The sequence below is a fragment of the Rattus rattus genome, chromosome 1, assembly GCF_011064425.1.
Source record: "Rattus rattus isolate New Zealand chromosome 1, Rrattus_CSIRO_v1, whole genome shotgun sequence".
In the NCBI taxonomy this organism is placed as follows: Eukaryota; Metazoa; Chordata; class Mammalia; order Rodentia; family Muridae; genus Rattus; species Rattus rattus.
Genome location: NC_046154.1, coordinates 25,992,933 through 26,011,199, shown reverse-complemented (window position 1 = coordinate 26,011,199; position 18,267 = coordinate 25,992,933). Strand labels below are relative to the sequence as shown.

The 18,267-nt window shown below is 46.4% G+C and overlaps 1 protein-coding gene across 3 annotated transcripts in view; it reads right to left on the bottom strand.

Annotated features, from left to right (window-relative positions):
• The window catches only part of Gmeb1 (glucocorticoid modulatory element binding protein 1), a 40,957-nt gene that overhangs the window by 16,302 nt on the left and 6,388 nt on the right, over positions 1-18,267 (bottom strand). For 2 of the 3 annotated variants that reach the window (XM_032896819.1, XM_032896823.1), the window contains exons 2-4: positions 15,592-15,748; positions 9,585-9,667; positions 6,746-6,870 (exon numbers count right to left, since the gene is read on the bottom strand). In XM_032896819.1, coding sequence (XP_032752710.1) covers positions 6,746-6,870; positions 9,585-9,667; positions 15,592-15,719 — 336 coding nt within the window. In that variant the 5' untranslated portion in view covers positions 15,720-15,748. Of the gene's footprint in view, positions 1-6,745; positions 6,871-9,584; positions 9,668-15,591; positions 15,749-16,326; positions 16,862-18,267 lie in introns of those variants that run through there. The other variant, XM_032896822.1, reaches the window with a different exon arrangement.

Below are 18,267 nucleotides of genomic sequence, written 5' to 3'. Positions count from 1 at the left end.
TAAATGAATAAATCTTTAAAAAAAAAATGACCTAATATGTGTGTGTCCTTCCTCTGTGGATCTGAGATAGCCCCTGGGAAAGTGCCCGCTTGTGGCTTGCAGGGAGCTCCAAAGTGGAGCAGTAAAAAACTATTCACAGGACTGGAGAGATGGCTCAGCGGTTAGGAGCACTGACTGCTCTTCCAGAGGTCCTGAGTTCAAATCCCAGCAACCACATGGTGGCTCACAACCATCTGTAATGGGATCTGATGCCCTCTTCTGGTGTGTCTGAAGACAGGGACAGTGTACTCATAATAAATGAATGAATGAATAAATAAATAAATGAATAAATAAATAAATAAATAAAATAAAAACCAAAACCAAAAACCTATTCGCAACGTATGGCGCTGCAAGGTCCCCTGATACTGGAGTTATAGACTGGTTCTGAGCGGCCATGTGGGTGTTGGGAACTGAACCCACGTCCCTGAAAGAGCAGCCAGTGCTCTTAACCACTGCATCATTTCTCCAGTCCCCTACCTCATTATTTTTTAAGGATTCAAGATGTTAGAAAACGTAAGTATAGTAAAAACCAGAGTTCTGCATAGCTTCAGAACTCTGAAAGCTTTCTGTGCCCTAGGCTGGCACCACACAGGCCCAGTTGACAACAATATGCAGGAATCACTGTGGCCACCAAGGGAGGCAAAACAAACAACTACTTACAGATGCTGCTGGTGTTGGTATTCTGTCTAAATTCTACCCCCACAGTTGCCTGGCAACAGCCAGCTGTGCCGGACTACAAAGGGGGCTCCTTGCCCCCTCCTCATTCTCTTTGTCCTTCTCTTCTCTGCCCTCTTCCTCTCTGTCCCTATCCCTTTTCTCCCTATCCTCTCTTCCCCCCCACATGCCCATGGCCTGCCTCCTTTTCTCAAGTTTTCTACTCTTCTCTCATTAAACCTCTCCACGAGGAACCATGTTGGCGTGGTGTGCTTTGTCAAGGCGCAAGACGAGATTTAAACCTAACATTGGTGGCCCGTATGGGGAGATTTATCTCCCCATGCCTACATGGCCTGGCACCCTGGCTCCCCTGACTACAGGACGGAGGACAGGTCTTTCCCACTGAGTGCCTCTGCCACCCACCGATTGAGCGGAGCGGTGGGACCACGGTGGGGAGGTTTGGAGCCTCGTGGTCCTGCTGCAGCGCCCGCCAGCCCACAGCAGTGGTGGTCGCTCAACCTGGGCCGCGTGCTCGTACTAGCTGTGTCGAGGAGGACTGGAGTTGCTGCCTCCATCTACACCATCCGACCACCACCACCACCTGCTGGCTGCTGTGGGACTCAGGACTTCCACCACTCCAGCAGGCATCCCCATCGCCATGATGCCCTGCTTACAGCTGCCCGCCCAGGAGAGAAGCACTTGTTGGTGAGCAGTACCTACTCAACCTCTGTGCGCTTTCTTTACCTCAGAGCCTGACTTTCCATGATGTACACATGGTCTCAGAGGAGCGTTCTTGAGCTTGGAGCTACCTGTGCTGCCCCTGGAGATGGATCCTTTCACTGACCCTCGTTCTAGGACCTTTTCCATTGGTTGAGATTTTTCCTCTCTCTTTTTGAGACAGTTTAATGCCAGTCCCGGCCTGGATAAACTGCTCTCTGGCTCAGGAGCACCGGCTCTATATGTAGCCCCAGCACTGGTGGGGGCAATTAATAGTCCCTAGTCTCAACCGCAGGTCTGTCAGTATCATCGCCTGTCCCCATTTCCTGGGATGTTTTGGTCTAATTTACACTAAGTAGAAAACAATTATCTGTTTGACCCCATCCCCAGACCTCCCCCTCCTCCCTTCTTTATTGCTGCAGCTCCTTGTTTGAGGCCCATCCCTTGCGTCCACCGGGGACTCTGTCTGTGAGGCCTGCTTTCCCACGCATGTGCAACCCCTACACCTGGCACACTCTTTCGTGTGGGGCTTCTGTGCTTAGCCTGATGCTGCAGCCCCTGGTTCGAAGCAGCAGGAAAATCGAGTCTGGCCCCACCCCTTGCATCCTGCCAGGTATTCTGCTTGCTACCCAAGTGCAAGCGAGCTTTCTCTTTCTGTCTGGGACTCTGCTCCTGTGCTCAGCCCGCCACAGCCTCGAGAAAAACAGTTTTCACAATGTCTTTTCCAGCATGCTCACCCCACCACCTGCACACCAGCGCCTTAGTGCTGTGCACACCTGCGCACACTTGCTCCCACCTCTCCCTTGCTCTGCAGATTTTTCATTCCTATCCTGTCTTGACATATGATCCTTATTAATTTACTTCCTGAGGAACACTGGCGAGTTTGGGAGCAGGCAAGAATACATGCAGACAAACATACCCAATTGGATCTGAGGACAGTCTTAAAACCAGTGAATTTTGAAAAACGACAAGAGGTCATCCAGGAAAAACAGGAAAACCCATCCCAATTTTTTGAACGCCTTACCAAGGTTTTATTGCAATACACTAATCTAGACCCTGAAAACCCAGAAGGTAAGCAACTTCTGATGACCTATTTCTTGTCCCAGAGCTACCTCCACATAAAAGACAAACTTAAAAAGTTAGAGTTCGATGTGGGCCCCCTAACTTCACAGGCAGAAGTTTTAGCACTGGCCTTTAAGTGCACCATGGAAGGGATGAGAAGGCTCGCAGACTAAAGTACCATATGCTAGCAAAGGCTGTCTGACCAGCTCAACCACTGCCCAGAACTCCTAGCCTTTTGAGGCTAAGAGATTACCAGGCTCCTGCCGCAAGTATGGTTAACAAGGTCATTGGATAAGGGCTTTCCCTAACTTCTGCAAGCCAAGGGGTTATGTTTTAGGTGCCATCAAGAGGGACTGGGCTGTCAATTGTGCTCATGTTGCATACGACAGAGGAACATCACATCCAGATAACCTTCCAGCTGATCTAGGCTTGGCTACGGACGACTGAAGGGGCCTGAGTTCCCTGGACCTGACCACTGCCATCACCAACAGAGCCCCAGGTAACTATCATGGTATGTGGGCAGCCCATCTCCTTCCTCTTGGACACTGGGGCCACTTATTCAGTTCTAACGGACTTTGGAGGACCCAATTCTCTCTCCTGTTCCCCATTGTCAGGGTAGGGGGTAATCTTACCTTCCTCACCAACCCCACCGTTAAGCTACATTTTTAGGGGTGTACCTCTCACCCATTCCTTTTTGGTAGTGCCAACATGCCCTGCCCCTTATTGGGAAGGAATCTTCTAGCTAAGTTGGGAGCCTCTGGTTTGCTGCACCCATTTGCCCAAACTCAAGCTCGCCTGCAGCCCTTCTGCTCCTTCGAGCCAGCCAACCTGCTAACACAGACATGCTGCTTCCTTTACCAGCTTCTCAGGTAGATCCCAGGTCTGGGAGGTCCAGAACCCCTCTGTTGCTAAACAGTCTTTCCAAATAGGATCTGGAAACTGCTTTCTCTGTCTTTCTGTCATGACAAACTGTTTTAAGACATCTAGGACACGTTCTGTAGAATAAATTCTTTCTTCTGCTCCACAAAAAGCTTATCTTAAAGACTGTTTCACATTGTTAACTCATGTTGTTATCTCTTTTGTAAACTTATAAGCTACAGGAAACCTACTCGGATCTACCTCTCATGGGCCAAATAGACTCCACCCAGATAAGTACATCTGCCTAGAGTTCCCACTTACTACCTATTCCAGAGGGTGGGATTCCTCTGGGTTTCAAATGTACATCTAAGAAAAAATTTTTTTGCCAAATGCACTTAATCTTACTCTCTACCTGTAATAAACATATATGTGTGTGTTCTAGCATCTTGTCAAGTCCAGGTGCTTACTACACCCAGGACAGCTCCAGAGAAGCGACCTCAGATGATCCAATCTCCTCTCACAGACACAGATGCTTCTATTGGACCTGTTCCTTCTGACCTATCCTTGGATGGTTCCACAGACCATGGACATCAGGGAGACAGCAAATTCTGGACTGAACAAATAACCCCATCCCCATCTTTTTAGGTTCTAGAGACACATCGCCCCAAAGCAAGCAGGAAGTAGTCAGAGATCACGATGACCCTATTCCTGTTCCACCATCACCTCTAATTTTTCTTTTTTAATTGAATCAAAACAGGGGAATGTTGGTATTCTGTCTAAGCTCCACCCTCACAGTTACAGGTATGCTCCTTGCCCCCCTCCTCATTCTCTTTGTTCTCTGCTCTTCCCTGTCCCTTCTCTCCCCATTGCCCCACTCCTCCTGACATGCCCATGGCCGGCCTCCTTTCCTCTCTTCTTCTACCTCTCTTCTTCTACTCTTATTCTCTCATTAAACCTCTCCATGTGGAACCATATTGGCTTGGTGTGCTTTGTCCAGGTGCGGGCCGAGATTTAAACCCTAACACTTGGGAGTTTGTCCTTTTTTTTTTTTTTAAGTTTATTTTTTTCTTGAGATGGGGTCTCACTGTGCAGCTCTGGCTGGCCTGGAACTTAATAGTCGAACCAGGCAGGCTTTAAATTCACAGCAATCTCCCTCCCCAAGTGAGGTGTAAACCACCATGCCTGGCTCTCATGAGATTTTTTTTCATTTGTTTGTTTGGTTTTTGGTTTGTTTATATTGGTTTCATTATATAGCCCAAGCTGGTCTATGACCCCCTGTGTGTAGACCAGGTTGGCCCTGAACTCATTGAGATCCACCTTCTTCTGCCTCTAAGTGGTGACGTTAAAGGTATGAGCCACCATACCTTTTTGGTTTTTTGAGACAGGGTCTGTATTGAGAATTTTTGAGTTTTGGTTTCTCTAAAAATCACAGAAATATTATAAGAATTTGATTTCATTTTACTCCAAGTGGAACATGGGGCTGCTTCAGAGTGTCCACAGCCGCTGACTATGATTTCTTCCTGCTCTGGCAGAGCAGGATCCTGCCAGCTACAGAGAGCTTCTGTGATTGTGTGTTTTTGGAATTCTGGGGACTTCTCAGAGGGTCTTGATAGGTGGGTTGTTGTTGGTCTCTGTTTGTTAAGCACTCATGCACAAAGAATAAACGAGAAGAAAAAATTAGATATCTTGATGGCGAAGATCAAACTTGCCCCAAGGACTCGATGCCCAATCAGCAGGAAGTTGTCTACTGATACACTGCCCTCTTTCAGACCTGGTTAATTCAGGGACCTCTTTCCTTTCCTCGCTACCCTCTTTTAACTCTTCTCTAGTGTTAGGGGTTGAAAGGGTGATGAAGAAGGTTGAAGAAAGAAGATTCCGCAAAGCAGAACTGCCTGATTAGAGGGCCCCACTCATTACCTCTTGCCCACAAACTGAAACCAATCCTCGGCCTCCATGACGGTCACAGTCATGACACATACACCTGCTCATTCTTACCCACGACGATTATGAATAAGGCTATTATGCTATATATCAGTTCAGGCACGTTACATATGATTTCGTTCACTTCATACAGCACAGTGTGTTCTATATAAATGTGTGTGCATATTTATGTGTATGTATATTGATAAGAAAGACTGCTATTTTAAATCATGAGATTCTGAATTTTTTTTTTTGGGGGGAGACAGGATTTTTCTGTGCAGCCCCAGCTATCCTGGACTCCCTTTGTAGACTGGACCGGCCTCAAACTCACAGAGATCTGCCTGCCTCTGTGCTGGGATTAACGTTGTTCACCACAATGCCTGGTGAAACTCTAAAATATCAATTATTACATACTTTGCTCAAAATCACATGGCTAGGCAGACACAGAGAAGAGTTCTGGCCATTCACTTACTGTTGAAGCAGTACTTATCAAACACTATTATACATTAACTACCACACAGGGACAGCCCTGTCATGCACAAGGCATCATAGTATGGACTAGCTTTGCCTCCGTGAAAACAGACAATGTACTCTGCCTGAACCAGACTCATGCTCCGGTGGGACTGGAGCCAGGCCCATTTCACTTCAAAATCTTCATGTTTGCTACTGTGATAGCATTAAAACAAACAAGCTGTGTGGACAGCCACACAGCTCAACAGATAACGGTGTTTGTTGCCTGGAGGGAGCAGAGAGGCCTGTGTCAGTGACGGTCTCAGAGAGTGTGTTGTTGTTTTAAGACAGGGTCTCACTCTGCGGACCGTCTGGTTGCCTCTGCCTTCCAAGTGCTGCAGTTGAAGGTGTGTACCCCTGTGCCACAGCCACGCCACGGGAGCCCCAAGCCTCAGACCATGCGGCGATTGGCAAACTCTTGATGGTCCAGTCCCAGTATGAGTGAGTGCTTATGAATAACTGATCGGTGTGAGCAAAGACCAGCAATGACAGCTTCCCCCTCCGAGATGTTTCCCAGCCTGAGATTGCTCACCACAGAGACCTGCTCCCAAGACTGCAAACCTCGCCCTCTATGCTAAGAGCACCCCACCTGACCCAGCTTTACTGTACAAGTGGCTGTCCTTCCTTACTGTCTGGATGTCCATGGCCAGGGTTCTAGAACCCAAGCCACCTAGGAGCAGCAGCCGGGCTGCCAAGCCTGACGGGCGGAGTTCAATCCGCACATGAATCCATGTGGTAAAAGACAGAACAGGGGGTGGCAAGTTTCTGCTGACTTTTGCATGGCTGCCATGAAAAATAACTAAATAAATGTTTAATAAAGACGAAAACAGCTGCAAAATAAAAACTGGTGACAGTTCTGTGGCAGAGCCCTTGCCTAGGATGTTCGAGACCCTGGGTCAGAGTCCTCCATTTCCCTGCAGAAGCTGATCTGGTGAGGGAGAGAGATAAGGCACTGAAGCCAAACCTCGGGACAGGAGACCATTACCTTGACGCACTTCACATTTATTCCGGGACACACGAACTTCTTCCAGAGGAGGACGGCTTTACTCTCCCCACAGGTTATAGGGTAAGCGATTTCCATGTCCTCGTTTGCTTCTATGCTGCTTGCATCTGGAATGGGAAAGAATCTGACATGACTGAATGACTCTTTCCTAACACAAGTCCTAATACAGGTTTTTGGGTTCCTTTCAGACCGTGGATTCTTTTTTTCCTTCTTCTTCTTCTTCTTCTTTGGAGAAGGTCTCATGTAGCTCAGGTTGGCCTTGCACTGAGTATACAGCAATGATGAGCTCAGATTACTGATCCTGCACTCTACCAACTGAGTACATCCCCAGCACCACAGGGCACTCTTTTTTTTATTTTTTTTTTCGGAGCTGGGGACCGAACCCAGGGCCTTGTGCTTGCTAGGAAAGCGCTCTACCCCTGAGCTAAATCCCCAACCCCCCCCCCCTTTTTTTTAATTTTTATTTTATTTTATGTGCATGGGTGTCTTGCCTACATGCAAGTCTGTACACCGCTTGTTTGCAAGATGCCTGCAGAGACCAGAAGAAAGATTGGATCCCCTGGTACTGGAGTTACGATGGTTGTGAGCTCCCATGAGTGCTGGGAATCTAAGCCAGATCCTCACAGCTCACTTAAGATTATTAACTACAGGGCTGGAGAGATGGCTCAGTGGTTAAGAGCACTGACTGCTCTTCTAGAGGTCCAGAGTTCAAATCCCAGCAACCACATGGTGGATCACAACCATCTACAATGGGATCTGATGCCCTCTTCTGGTGTGTCTGAAGACAGCTACAAGGTACTTATATATAATAAATATATAAATCTTTAAAAAAAAAAAAAGATTATTAAGTACAGGGGCTGGAGAGATGGCTCAGTGGTTAAAAGCACTGACTGCTCTTCCAAAGGTCCTGAATTCAATTCCCAGAAACTACCTGTTGGCTCACAACAACCTGTGATGGGATCTGATGCCCTCTTGTGGTGTGTCTGAAGTCAGCTACAGTGTACTCACATACACAAAACAAATAAACCTTTTTAAAAAAAAAAAAAAAAGATTATTAACTACTTAATCTCACCAGCCCCAGGAATACTTGTGAAGTTTGACAGCTACGCCTTATTGGGGGTAAGCATGGTGTCGCGCCTGCAGAGATCAGAAAACAGCTCAACTCTCGAGGCTCCGTTCTCCTCCTCCACCTTCATTCAGGTTCCGGGGAGTGAACCCACTGCACTTTCGCCTGCTTGCACCGCAAGTACTGTTTATCTGCTGTGCCATCTTCCAGCCCCTCAGATTCTCGTGTTTGTACGTTGTTGAGGATCAACCCCAGGGCTTTGTGCACGCTAGTTAAGTGTTGTACCTCTGACCGGTATGGCCAACCCTACACAAACCTTTACTTGTTTAATATTATGATTCTTGTGTTTGTTTTCTGAGACAATGTCTTGTCTACCTCAAGTTGCTGTGAACTTTTATGTAGCAAAGGGTGCCCTTGAACTCCTATCTTGCCGCCACTGTTTCCAAAATGCCCAGAATTCTTAGTTCTTCCTATAATCTTTTGAGATGGGAACACTTCCGACGTTTTACATATAAATACATGAGCTTCAGAAAGAGGAGTTCCCCAGGAACACACCGAAATGCAAGAAAATCAGATTCGGGGTTGGGGATTTAGCTCAGTGGTTGAGCGCTTGCCTAGCAAGCACAAGGCCCTGGGTTCGGTTCCCAGCTCCGAAAAAAGAAAAAAGAAGAAAAACAGTCAGATTCGCTTAGTTTCTAAGGTTCCTTCCAGTGAGGTTAATATAATATCTCTTCGGTCTTCACCAACAGCCTCACCTAATGAAAGGGATCAATCTACAGCTCCTGTTTCTTCGTGGGATCTTTCTATTTTTAAAGACAAAGTCTTGTTATACAGCCCAACCTCAAACACCAGCTTCCTGTCTTGGGCGCTCAACTGTTTGCAGTGTTCCTCACTGTGCCCACTGTGCCCACTGTGATGTGTGGGTAGAGGAAGGGGGAACAGGCGACTAAGGATTGAACGTAGGTCCTTGTACATTCGATGAAAGCATTTTGCTATTGAGTTTATGCCCTGACCTGGCTTTGAACCTGCTCTGCAGTCCAGGTCGGCCCTAATCGTGATTCTTCTGCCTCAGCTGCCCAAATAGCTAGACCTACAGACTCACAACCCAGGCCCACGCCTGTTCATTTCTTTGTAATTTGTTTGTTTTTCCCCCCAATGGTGCCAAGGGATCCCACATAGAGATTCAAGCCAAGCATTTTACCCCACCTCTCCTTGTAGGATTCTTTTTAGACCAAAACACCCAAACTTTTTGGCTACTATAATATATTGCTCTTAAGTGATCAAGTGACAGGTCTACCACCTTTTTGTCTGTTTTCTGGTTTTGTTTTGTTGAGATAAGGTTTCTCTGTGCAGTCCTAGCTGGCCTGGACCTTGCTCTGTAGACCAGGCTGGCCTCTGAACTCCCTAGTACTGGGGCAGAAGGCATGTGCACACACCACCCAGACTGGTTGGTTTTTGAGACAGTTTTTCAATATAGTCCAAGAGCCTGAGACTCAGAGATGTGCCTGTCTTTGCCTCCTGCGTGCTGAGGTTAAAGCCATGCTCCACCATGCCTGCCCAGTCTGCCCTCTTAACTGGCATTATTCAGTTGGTACACTGCATTGGTTGGGACAGAAAATAAGGCACAAAAGACCAGAAATCACAGGCTGGGACACAGCTAAGTAGTGGACAAGATCCTGGGTTCCATCTCCAGAGATTTCAAAGCAAAAACATACAAACAAGCTGGATACTGGATAGACTGTCAGCAAGACTTACCAATTCCTTCTTCAATTTTGTGTATCGTGTGGGTCTCTACGGCTACAACTGCTGCACTGTTCTCTGACCCGGCTTCATAAATCCTGTAGTAAAAGTGTCCATCAATAAAGAAACTACATTAGTCATGAAAAAATTAATATTCATAGCACAAGGTTAAGGCATTTGTTTTAATCTATCTGAAAAGGAGTAAAATACGTGTATTTTATGACACGACTTTAATTCTTTGGCAAGTTTCCCATTGTACCTAAACTCCAAGAGGCCCAGACCATTTGGCAGTTACTGCCAGGAAGACAAAACACAACTCGGATCACCCCAGGTAAATCGACTCTTGCTACACTCACTCCCTTTGCTATTGGACTACACTGACCCCTTCCTTAATAACTTTAAAGACTTGTGTTACTTATGTACATAAAACCATGTGATTGCTTATAAACATGTACGTGTGTGTGTGTGTGTGTGTGTGTGTGTGTGTGTGTGTGTGTGTGTGCGCTGCTGGAGATCAGGAGGGGATGTAGGATACCCTGCCTGCCTGACGTGGGTGTTAGGAGCACAGTTGGGTCCTCTGGAAGAGCAATGCGTTCTCTTTACCTGCTGAGCTACCTCCTAGTCCTTCCCCAATAACTGGAGGGCAGGTTCTCACCTTCCTTTCGCTGTGGCCCTGTAACACAGCTACTAATGCTGCGTGACCCCTGAACCATGAAATTATTCCTTTGCTACTTTAAAGTTATTTTAAATTATTTTCCCTGCTGACTGTAACTTCCCTCCTGGTATGGATCGTACTGTAAATTTTACAATGCTAATTAAAAAGAACAACAAAGATTGGAAGCATGCTTTAGCAGTTGAAAAAAATCAGTGGTTCTTGCAGAGGACTGGGTTCAGTTCCTAACACCCACATGATGGCTCACAACTGACTGCAACTCCAGTTCCGTGGGACCTGACATCCTCACACAGACATACTTGCAGGCAAAATGCTAATGCACATGAAATAAAAGTAAATCACTAAGATAAATAGAAGATGCTTCTCCTTCTAACGCCGCCAGGACTCGCCCATTCTCCTTTGGTACGGCTGCCTCCAGGACTCACCCATCCTCCTTTGGTACGGCTGTTCGTGAGCTTTGGTTACTGCACTTTAGTATTCACTACAACATCCGTGGGGCTGGTGAAGGGCCCTGCAAAGGACCCACATTCGGTTCTCCGCACCCACCCAGTGGGTGGCTCACAGTCACTGGTAAATCCAGTTTCAGGGTCTCTGAGGCCTCCCTCTGAGCTCCAAGGGCAGTAAGTGTGTGTATGGCACATATACATAATGTCCGTGGAAGAATAAAACACAGAACAACCAGACTCTTGTGTGTCTCCGTCTCCCCTAAGAGATGCCCTGCAGCAGACGTGTCCATTTGTTCACTACTGTATGCCTGCATTTCATACACCAACAGGCAACGCAATAGCCTCAGCAAATAGTTCTTTTTTTTTTTCCGGAGCTGGGGACCAAACCCAGGGCCTTGCGCTCGCTAGGCAAGCGCTCTACCACTGAGCTAAATCCCCAACCCCAGCAAATAGTTCTTTTTTTTTTTTTTTTTTTGGTTCTTTTTTTTTTTTCGGAGCTGGGGACCCGAACCCAGGGCCTTGCGCTCTTAGGTAAGCGCTCTACCGCTGAGCTAAATCCCCAGCCCCCCAGCAAATAGTTCTTTAATGAACAAGGAAATGAGCTGGATGTAAGAAAACAGTGTTTAAAGACTACTGGGCATGGCATCTGTAATCCAATACCAAGAAAGCTAAGGCAGGAGGTCTTCATCAAGTCTGAGGTCAACCTAAGCTACAAGAGCAAGTAGCAGAAGAATAAAATAGGGGGCTGGAGAGCTGGCTCAGGGGTTAAGAGCATTGACTGTTCTTCCAAAGAACCTGGGGTTTTTGTCTTTTTTTTTTTTTTTGAGCTATGGTTTCACTACATAGATTTGGTGGTCCTGTAACTCGCTCTGTAGGCCAAGCTGGGCTTGAACTCACAGACTGCCTCGCCTCCTGAGTGCTGGGGCTAAAGGTGAACACGTGCCCGGCTAACAACCTCTGTTTAACTCTGAGCACCTAAATACCATCTCTAGTACTGTGAACACTGCCGTACATGGTACTCAAACACATCTGCAGCAAACCACTCACACGCATTAAAAACCAATAACAAAAGTCGGTAACATCAACACAATGAAAGCATACGCTACTCATTATGAATTATAATAAATTCAAAATGCCTGGAAAGTCAGGGAAGGTGACAGAGTCTTGGTCCCTTCGTTTCCTCTGAGATCTCTAAAATGTTGTAAAAGAGATTTATTTGAAAAATTAATAACCATTCTGAAGTGACTTGTGATGCTAGAGATGTAAGTCAGGCCCTCCACATGCTGGGAAGTATTGTAGCACCGGGGGACCTACTGGGTCATTCTCACCGGGTTCGTGTGTGTTCTCAGATTGGATTTCACGTAGTTCAGGCTACCTCCAATTTGCCCTGCCCTGAGAAGAGCCTTGAGTACTCACAAGGAATCACAGGCATGCTCCCCTATGCCCCACTTATCCCCAGCGTGCTCTCACTCACTCACTCTCTCTCTCTCTCTCTCTCTCTCTCTCTCTCTCTCTCTCACACACACACACACACACACACACACACACAGAGTATCCTTTCTATTATGGAAAGTTCTGGGAATTATCATTTGCAGTGACAGAAGTGTGAACTCAAGAGCCTTGCCCACGTCTGGTAAGTGCTCAACCCCTGAGATATACCCCAGGCCTTCCCTAGAATTAGCAAAAGGCTTCTAGATATTTCACGGTCTATAGAATAAACAAAGGCTAAGCTGTAGGCCAGTGTTATAAAGTATCATGTCCTACACTGCCAGCGTCTCTGTGCACATGGGAAGATGCTTGCCTGCCTTTGCTGCCTAAGGCACTCCTGAGAACATGCACAGAATAAAGTCAAGTTTAGTGCTGGATGCCTGTAATCCGACACGGGGAAGCTGAGACAGGAGCATTCCTAGTTTGAGGTTGGTGTAGACTTTGTGGTGAGTTCCAGGACAGCTTGAGATCCTACTTTCAAAGACAAAAGAAGAGCGCTGTGCAGAAGAGCTGGCTCTGAGGCTAAAACCACCGCCTGCTCCCAGAGGACCCACCCATGTCTGTTGGCTCAAACTGAATGCAACTCCGGTTCAGGATCTGACGCCCTCTTCTGGTCTCCATGTGCACCTACACACGTGCGCACATTTCCATGCAAAGATACACTCAAAAATTTAAGAAGTAATTTAAAAATTAAAAATTTAGGGTTGGGGATTTAGCTCAGTGGTAGAGCGCTTGCCTCGGAAGCGCAAGGCCCTGGGTTCGGTCCCCAGCTCCGAAAAAAAGAACCAAAAAAAAAAAAAAAAAAAAAAAAATTAAAAATTTAAAACTATTAGGCAAACAAAAAGCTGGAGGCAGTGTTTTACACCCAAATACTGGCATTGGAAAGGTAGACGCAGAAGGGTCTGGAATACAAGACAAATCTGTGCTACCTACCAAGACCGTCTTCAGACAGACAGACAAACAAACAAAGGATAAAGTATCAAACTCCACTGAAGGCCTCCCTTTGCCCACACCCTCAGCTCCAGAACCAGCTTACCTGCCTGGTGGTCACCATGCCACCAAGTCCCTTTTGCTTTCTTTTTTTTTCCTTTTTGGGTCCAGTTACACCTTAGCTTTTGTTTATTCCTTTTGGTGATTTTAAAAATTGATTTACTTTTACAGGTGAATACCTGTATGCATGCATACACACCACATACATACTGTGCCCACTGCCATGAGGAGGCTAGGAGTGGGCTCAGGGTCCCCTTCAGGAGCAGTCAGTGTTTTTAACTGCTGAGCCATTTCTCCAGCCCATGTGAGTGTGTGAGTGTGTGTGTGTGTGTGTGTGTGTGTGTGTAACTCAAAATAGCTCTGGAGACCAGGCGACCCTTGAACTCATAGAAGTCAGCCTGCTTCAGTGCTAGGATTAAAAGTGTGTGCCACCTAATTACATATAACATATATAAACACACACACACACACACACACACACACACACACACACACACACACAAGTTTTCAAAAACAGTTTTTTTGTGTAGCTCTGGCTGTCCTGAAACTCATTCTGTAGAAAAGGCTGGCTTTGAACTCGCAGAGATCTGCCTGCTTCTGCCTCCAGAGTTCTGGGCTTTTTCATTTTTTTTAGTTACCCATTTAAGGCTAGGCATGGCAGCACCACACACCCATCGCCTCAACACTGAAGAAGCTAAGGGAGAGGATAGTGAACTTGAGTCCAATCTGGGCTATATAACAAGACCTTGTCTCAAAAACATAAAAAAAAAAGAAAGGAAGGAAGGAGGAAGGAAGGAGGAAGGAAGGAAGGAAGGAAGGAAGGAAGGAAGGAAGGAAGGAAGGAAGGAAGACAGACAAACCACTACCATCAATTTGTCCCCTCCAGGGTTTTTCTGTGTAGCCCTGCCTGTTCTGAACTTGCTCTGCAGACCAGGCTGACCTCCAGCTCAAGAGATCCACCTGCCTCTGCCTTCCAAGTGCTAGGAGAGGCGTGTGCCACTACCACCTAGCAAAGAAAAGCTTAACTTATAATCTAGGGCTAGCATATGGCATAGCTCAGGGACAGATCATCTGTGTAGCACGAGAGGTTCCTGGACACTGCCAAGATATTTTCTTTCTGACTGATAGAGATCCACTCCACCCTTCTTCATCTTCACTATGTAAGGGATTCCACACTTACATTCACGCACTTTTGGCTTTTACAACTAGAACGCAAGCTTCATGCTGTCGAGGACCTAGTACTCTGCTTCCTCTAACACCTTCTTAGTGCATCTTTAAGGTGTGTTGTGGTTTGCCCTGGAGTTATCTGTATTTTGATGCTAATTCCACTGCTCAAAGGACGTCTGGCTGCCGAGTCACGTACTCAGGACTCAGGTGACTTCACCAGAACCTTCTCCCATTTAATTTGTAAAATACAGGTGAGGGCAGTTACAGTATAGAAGGAGGCCTGTCATTGGACGGGAAGGAAGGATGGGCGGGAGAGAAGTTTGACGGAAGAGAAGAAGACTGGAACTGAAAGAGGAGGAGATAGGAGGGACAGAAAGGGTAGCCGCAGGGGAGAGAAATGGAAGCTGATCTTAAGATTCCACTCTGTGTATTTACAGGTTGTTATTAATGTTCTTAAAGGATGGATGTGTACAGGGCTTTGTATGTTTAGGTGGGCAAATATATCTTATCAATTAGGTCAAAGGTTATTGTGTTGTGTGTTCTCTTATGTGATGGTTTAAGTGTAGGAAAGTGTGCGTGGTGGCTGGAGACACTGGGCCGCCACGGAATTGGGATGTGTGTTTCTAGCATGGAAACCTGCCTTGGGAACTAGATAGGTAGAGATTGCTGCCGGGCTCAGAGAGAGGCCTTTAGCAGTGTGATAGGGGATGGAACAAAGCAGGTAGGTGAGAGGCTTTGCTGACTGAGAATTAAGATATCTAGCAGATATCTTGGGTTACTGTGGTGCCCGACCAAGAGCGGGAAAAAGACAACATTTTATTTTTTATATTTTTACATTTATATTTTATATTTTTACCACAACAATGGTGGTGGACAGACTTCTGATAGACTGTGCTTGATAATGTGCCGATCTGTAAGTGTTTGAGAGCTTACAGCAGGGATATTTTTGGATGTGCCTTTCTTAGTTTCTGAATCAACACCACATTTGAGAAGTATACTTGGACCCTGTGCTAAACAGTGTGGACAGAGAAGATGAGGGAGCCACATAACTCGCCCTCCGCGAGCTCACAGCGACAAGGCAGAGGAGGACTCCAGGAACAGCTCTGAGATGACGGAAGGAGACCATGACGGAGAGGAAGAGCCAGCTCCAGCTGAAGCCGAACGTTCATGCTGTGCCAGGCCACTGCACAGTCCTCGTCTCCCCATCCTTTACCCTCCCATAACAAATGTCTGGAAAACCAAATCTCTGGCCACTCACCCTTGCTGCACAGGCTGTAACTGCAAGATCACTTGAGTTTTAGTGTCTTCAGGGTTCTCGCCTTCATTTCCTTCAGTGGGCACCACAACCACGTCTCCCACTGGGACACTCACTTCCGCATTGGCCATCTTTCACATGAAGTCAGCTAGCTGGGCTGCTGAGGGGAACAAGAAGCATGAGTAACTCCATCTTGAAAGAGACAGCAACAGGAGAGGATGGAGAGATAAGGAACGGCTCGGGGTGCCTGGAAAACTATCCTCTGCAAAGGATGAGGACCGAGAGGAGCTGACAGGCACACAGGCTCTTAGTATGTTTTCACAGTACATATGACTCACCAGTGGTTTGCCAGAGCCAACTCTACCAGCTCCTCAGACCCTAACTGTGCATCTCTCAAGTTTAGAGAAATTAAATTGGTAGCCTGGGATCATCAGCACGGGGAGGGATTATGTTAGCACAGGAATTAACAGTATTAGAAGGTTTTATTTGAGGTTTTCTCGTTTTGTTTTTAAGACAGGGTCTCACTGTGTAATGTTGTCTGACCTGGAAATCAATATGTAGAGCAGGCTGACCTCAAACTCAGAGTCTGCCTTTGCCTCCTGAGTTCTGGGATCAAAGAATGTTGTTCTTTGTTTTGGTTTTGAGAAGGGAAGCCCAGTGAGTATCCCAGGCTGGCTCCAGGTTGCTGCTCCTTCCACCTCTGCCTCCCAAGTGCTGGCACTGAAGCATGCACCATACCTGGCTTGTTTTTCTGTGGGTCAAGTTACAGCATAGACTAGTTCCATCCCAAAGAGTGGCCCCTGGAAAGTAGGAATCATACCTATTTTAAGTGCAAGTAGCCATGACATATCAGGTATGTGATAATACATATAGTGCTCTAGCCTTAATAAACACTCAGTAAGTATCTGAATTCAGCTGCATAGCTGTTAATAAATACTGACTTCACTGTCTTAAAAACCTATCTCTTTCTTTCTATCTCTGTTTTGCCCGCATGAATGTCTGTGAGTGTCAAACCCCATCCTCTGGAAGAACAGTCAAATGCTCTTAACCACTGAGCCACCTCTCTAGTCCACAACTTTTCTTTTTGAGACAAGGTCTCAAACTCAAAGCAATCCTTCTGCCTCAGCTTCAACGTGCTGGAATTACAGGGTATAAGTCACCAAGTCTGGCTCTAAGAACTTTATGCTCTTTTGTATTTTTAGAGAGGGAGTCTCAAATAGTCCAGGCTTGCTTGCAACTGTCTCTGTAGCTGAGGATGATCTGGAACTCCTGATCTTCCTGCTTCTACTGGGAGTGCTGGGACCAAGTTTTGTACCTCCACATGGGTCACAGGAACATCAGTTGCTCAGAGTGAATGGAGATGACTTTGTCTGACAGCTCCTCGCAGAGCTACTGAGGACACCGCCCCCAAGGACCATGGGCTCCTTCAAGCACAAGTATTGACCCAATCTTTCTGTTTTTTTAAATTCTTGTTTGTATGTCTGTGCACATGCTAAGATACCCATGTGGAGGTCAGAGGACAACTTTCAGGAGTCAGCTCTCTCCTTCCACCAGGGGGTTCAGGCTTACAATGGCAGGCACTTTTACCTACTGCACCAATCGTCAGGAAAACTTAGATGGTCTCAGTTAGACTTCAGAGCTCAGGAAAATTCTTTTCTTTTTTTCCCAGTGGTAGGAACCCAAATCAGAGCCTTGTGCATGGTGGGTAAGCATTCTAGCAATGAGCAGTCCTTCACACTACACTTGAGAAGAGAGGAGGGGCCAGGTGCTGTCACTCACACTGGGAGGCTGAGTCAGGAAGATTATGAAAACATTTGAATACAGCCTGATACATAAAGGAAGGCCAACCTGTCTTTAAAAAAGAGGAGGACATGGAGGGAGGGGAGGGAGGGAAAAGTGCGGCTGGTAAAGGGAACAAGAAAATACACTGAACTTACTAACTCAGTATACATGAGTGTGTGAAGGTAAGCAGGACACAGTCACGTTGATCATGGATTCAAACTGGAACTTGTAACTGGTGGTCAGAGACCCGAGTCACTCCTCAGCTCTGCCAGCCTTGTTTGCCTAAAATACATATACTTAACATGTCGTCCAAAGTGGACTTCACTGGCCTCAGGATACTCCAGTTTCCTACAGCAACCATCTCCAACCCTATCAGTCACTCATTATGCCCAGAACACACACTAATGTGTTTCCAGCCCTCTAACCTGTCTACTCTCTAAGCCCCAGCACAAAGCGAAGTTCACCCCTTCATAAAGCCACCATCCCTGCAATTGCTATTCAGAATTTCCCATGTGGCCTGTCACTCTCTCCTGCTGTTCACACACTGCCCAGTGCCCTGTATAGACCTTGATAGCCATAGCTGTCCTGTGCCTTCTCTCCATTTGTTCTGCTGCTTCTGGAGATTGAACATAGAGCCATGCACATCAGCACGTGTTTTATCACTAAACTGTAAACCATAGCTCTTTGCTTCTTCTCTTTCCTTTTTTTGTTTTGTTTTTTGCTTTTTTTAAAATAGTAATCTCTTTTTTAAAGATTTATTTTATGTATATAAGTAGATGTCATCAGACACACCAGAAGAGGGCATCAGATCCCATTACAGATAGTTACGAGTCAACATGTGGTTGCTGGAATTTGAACTCAGGACCTCTGGAAGAGCAGTCAGTGCTCTTAACCACT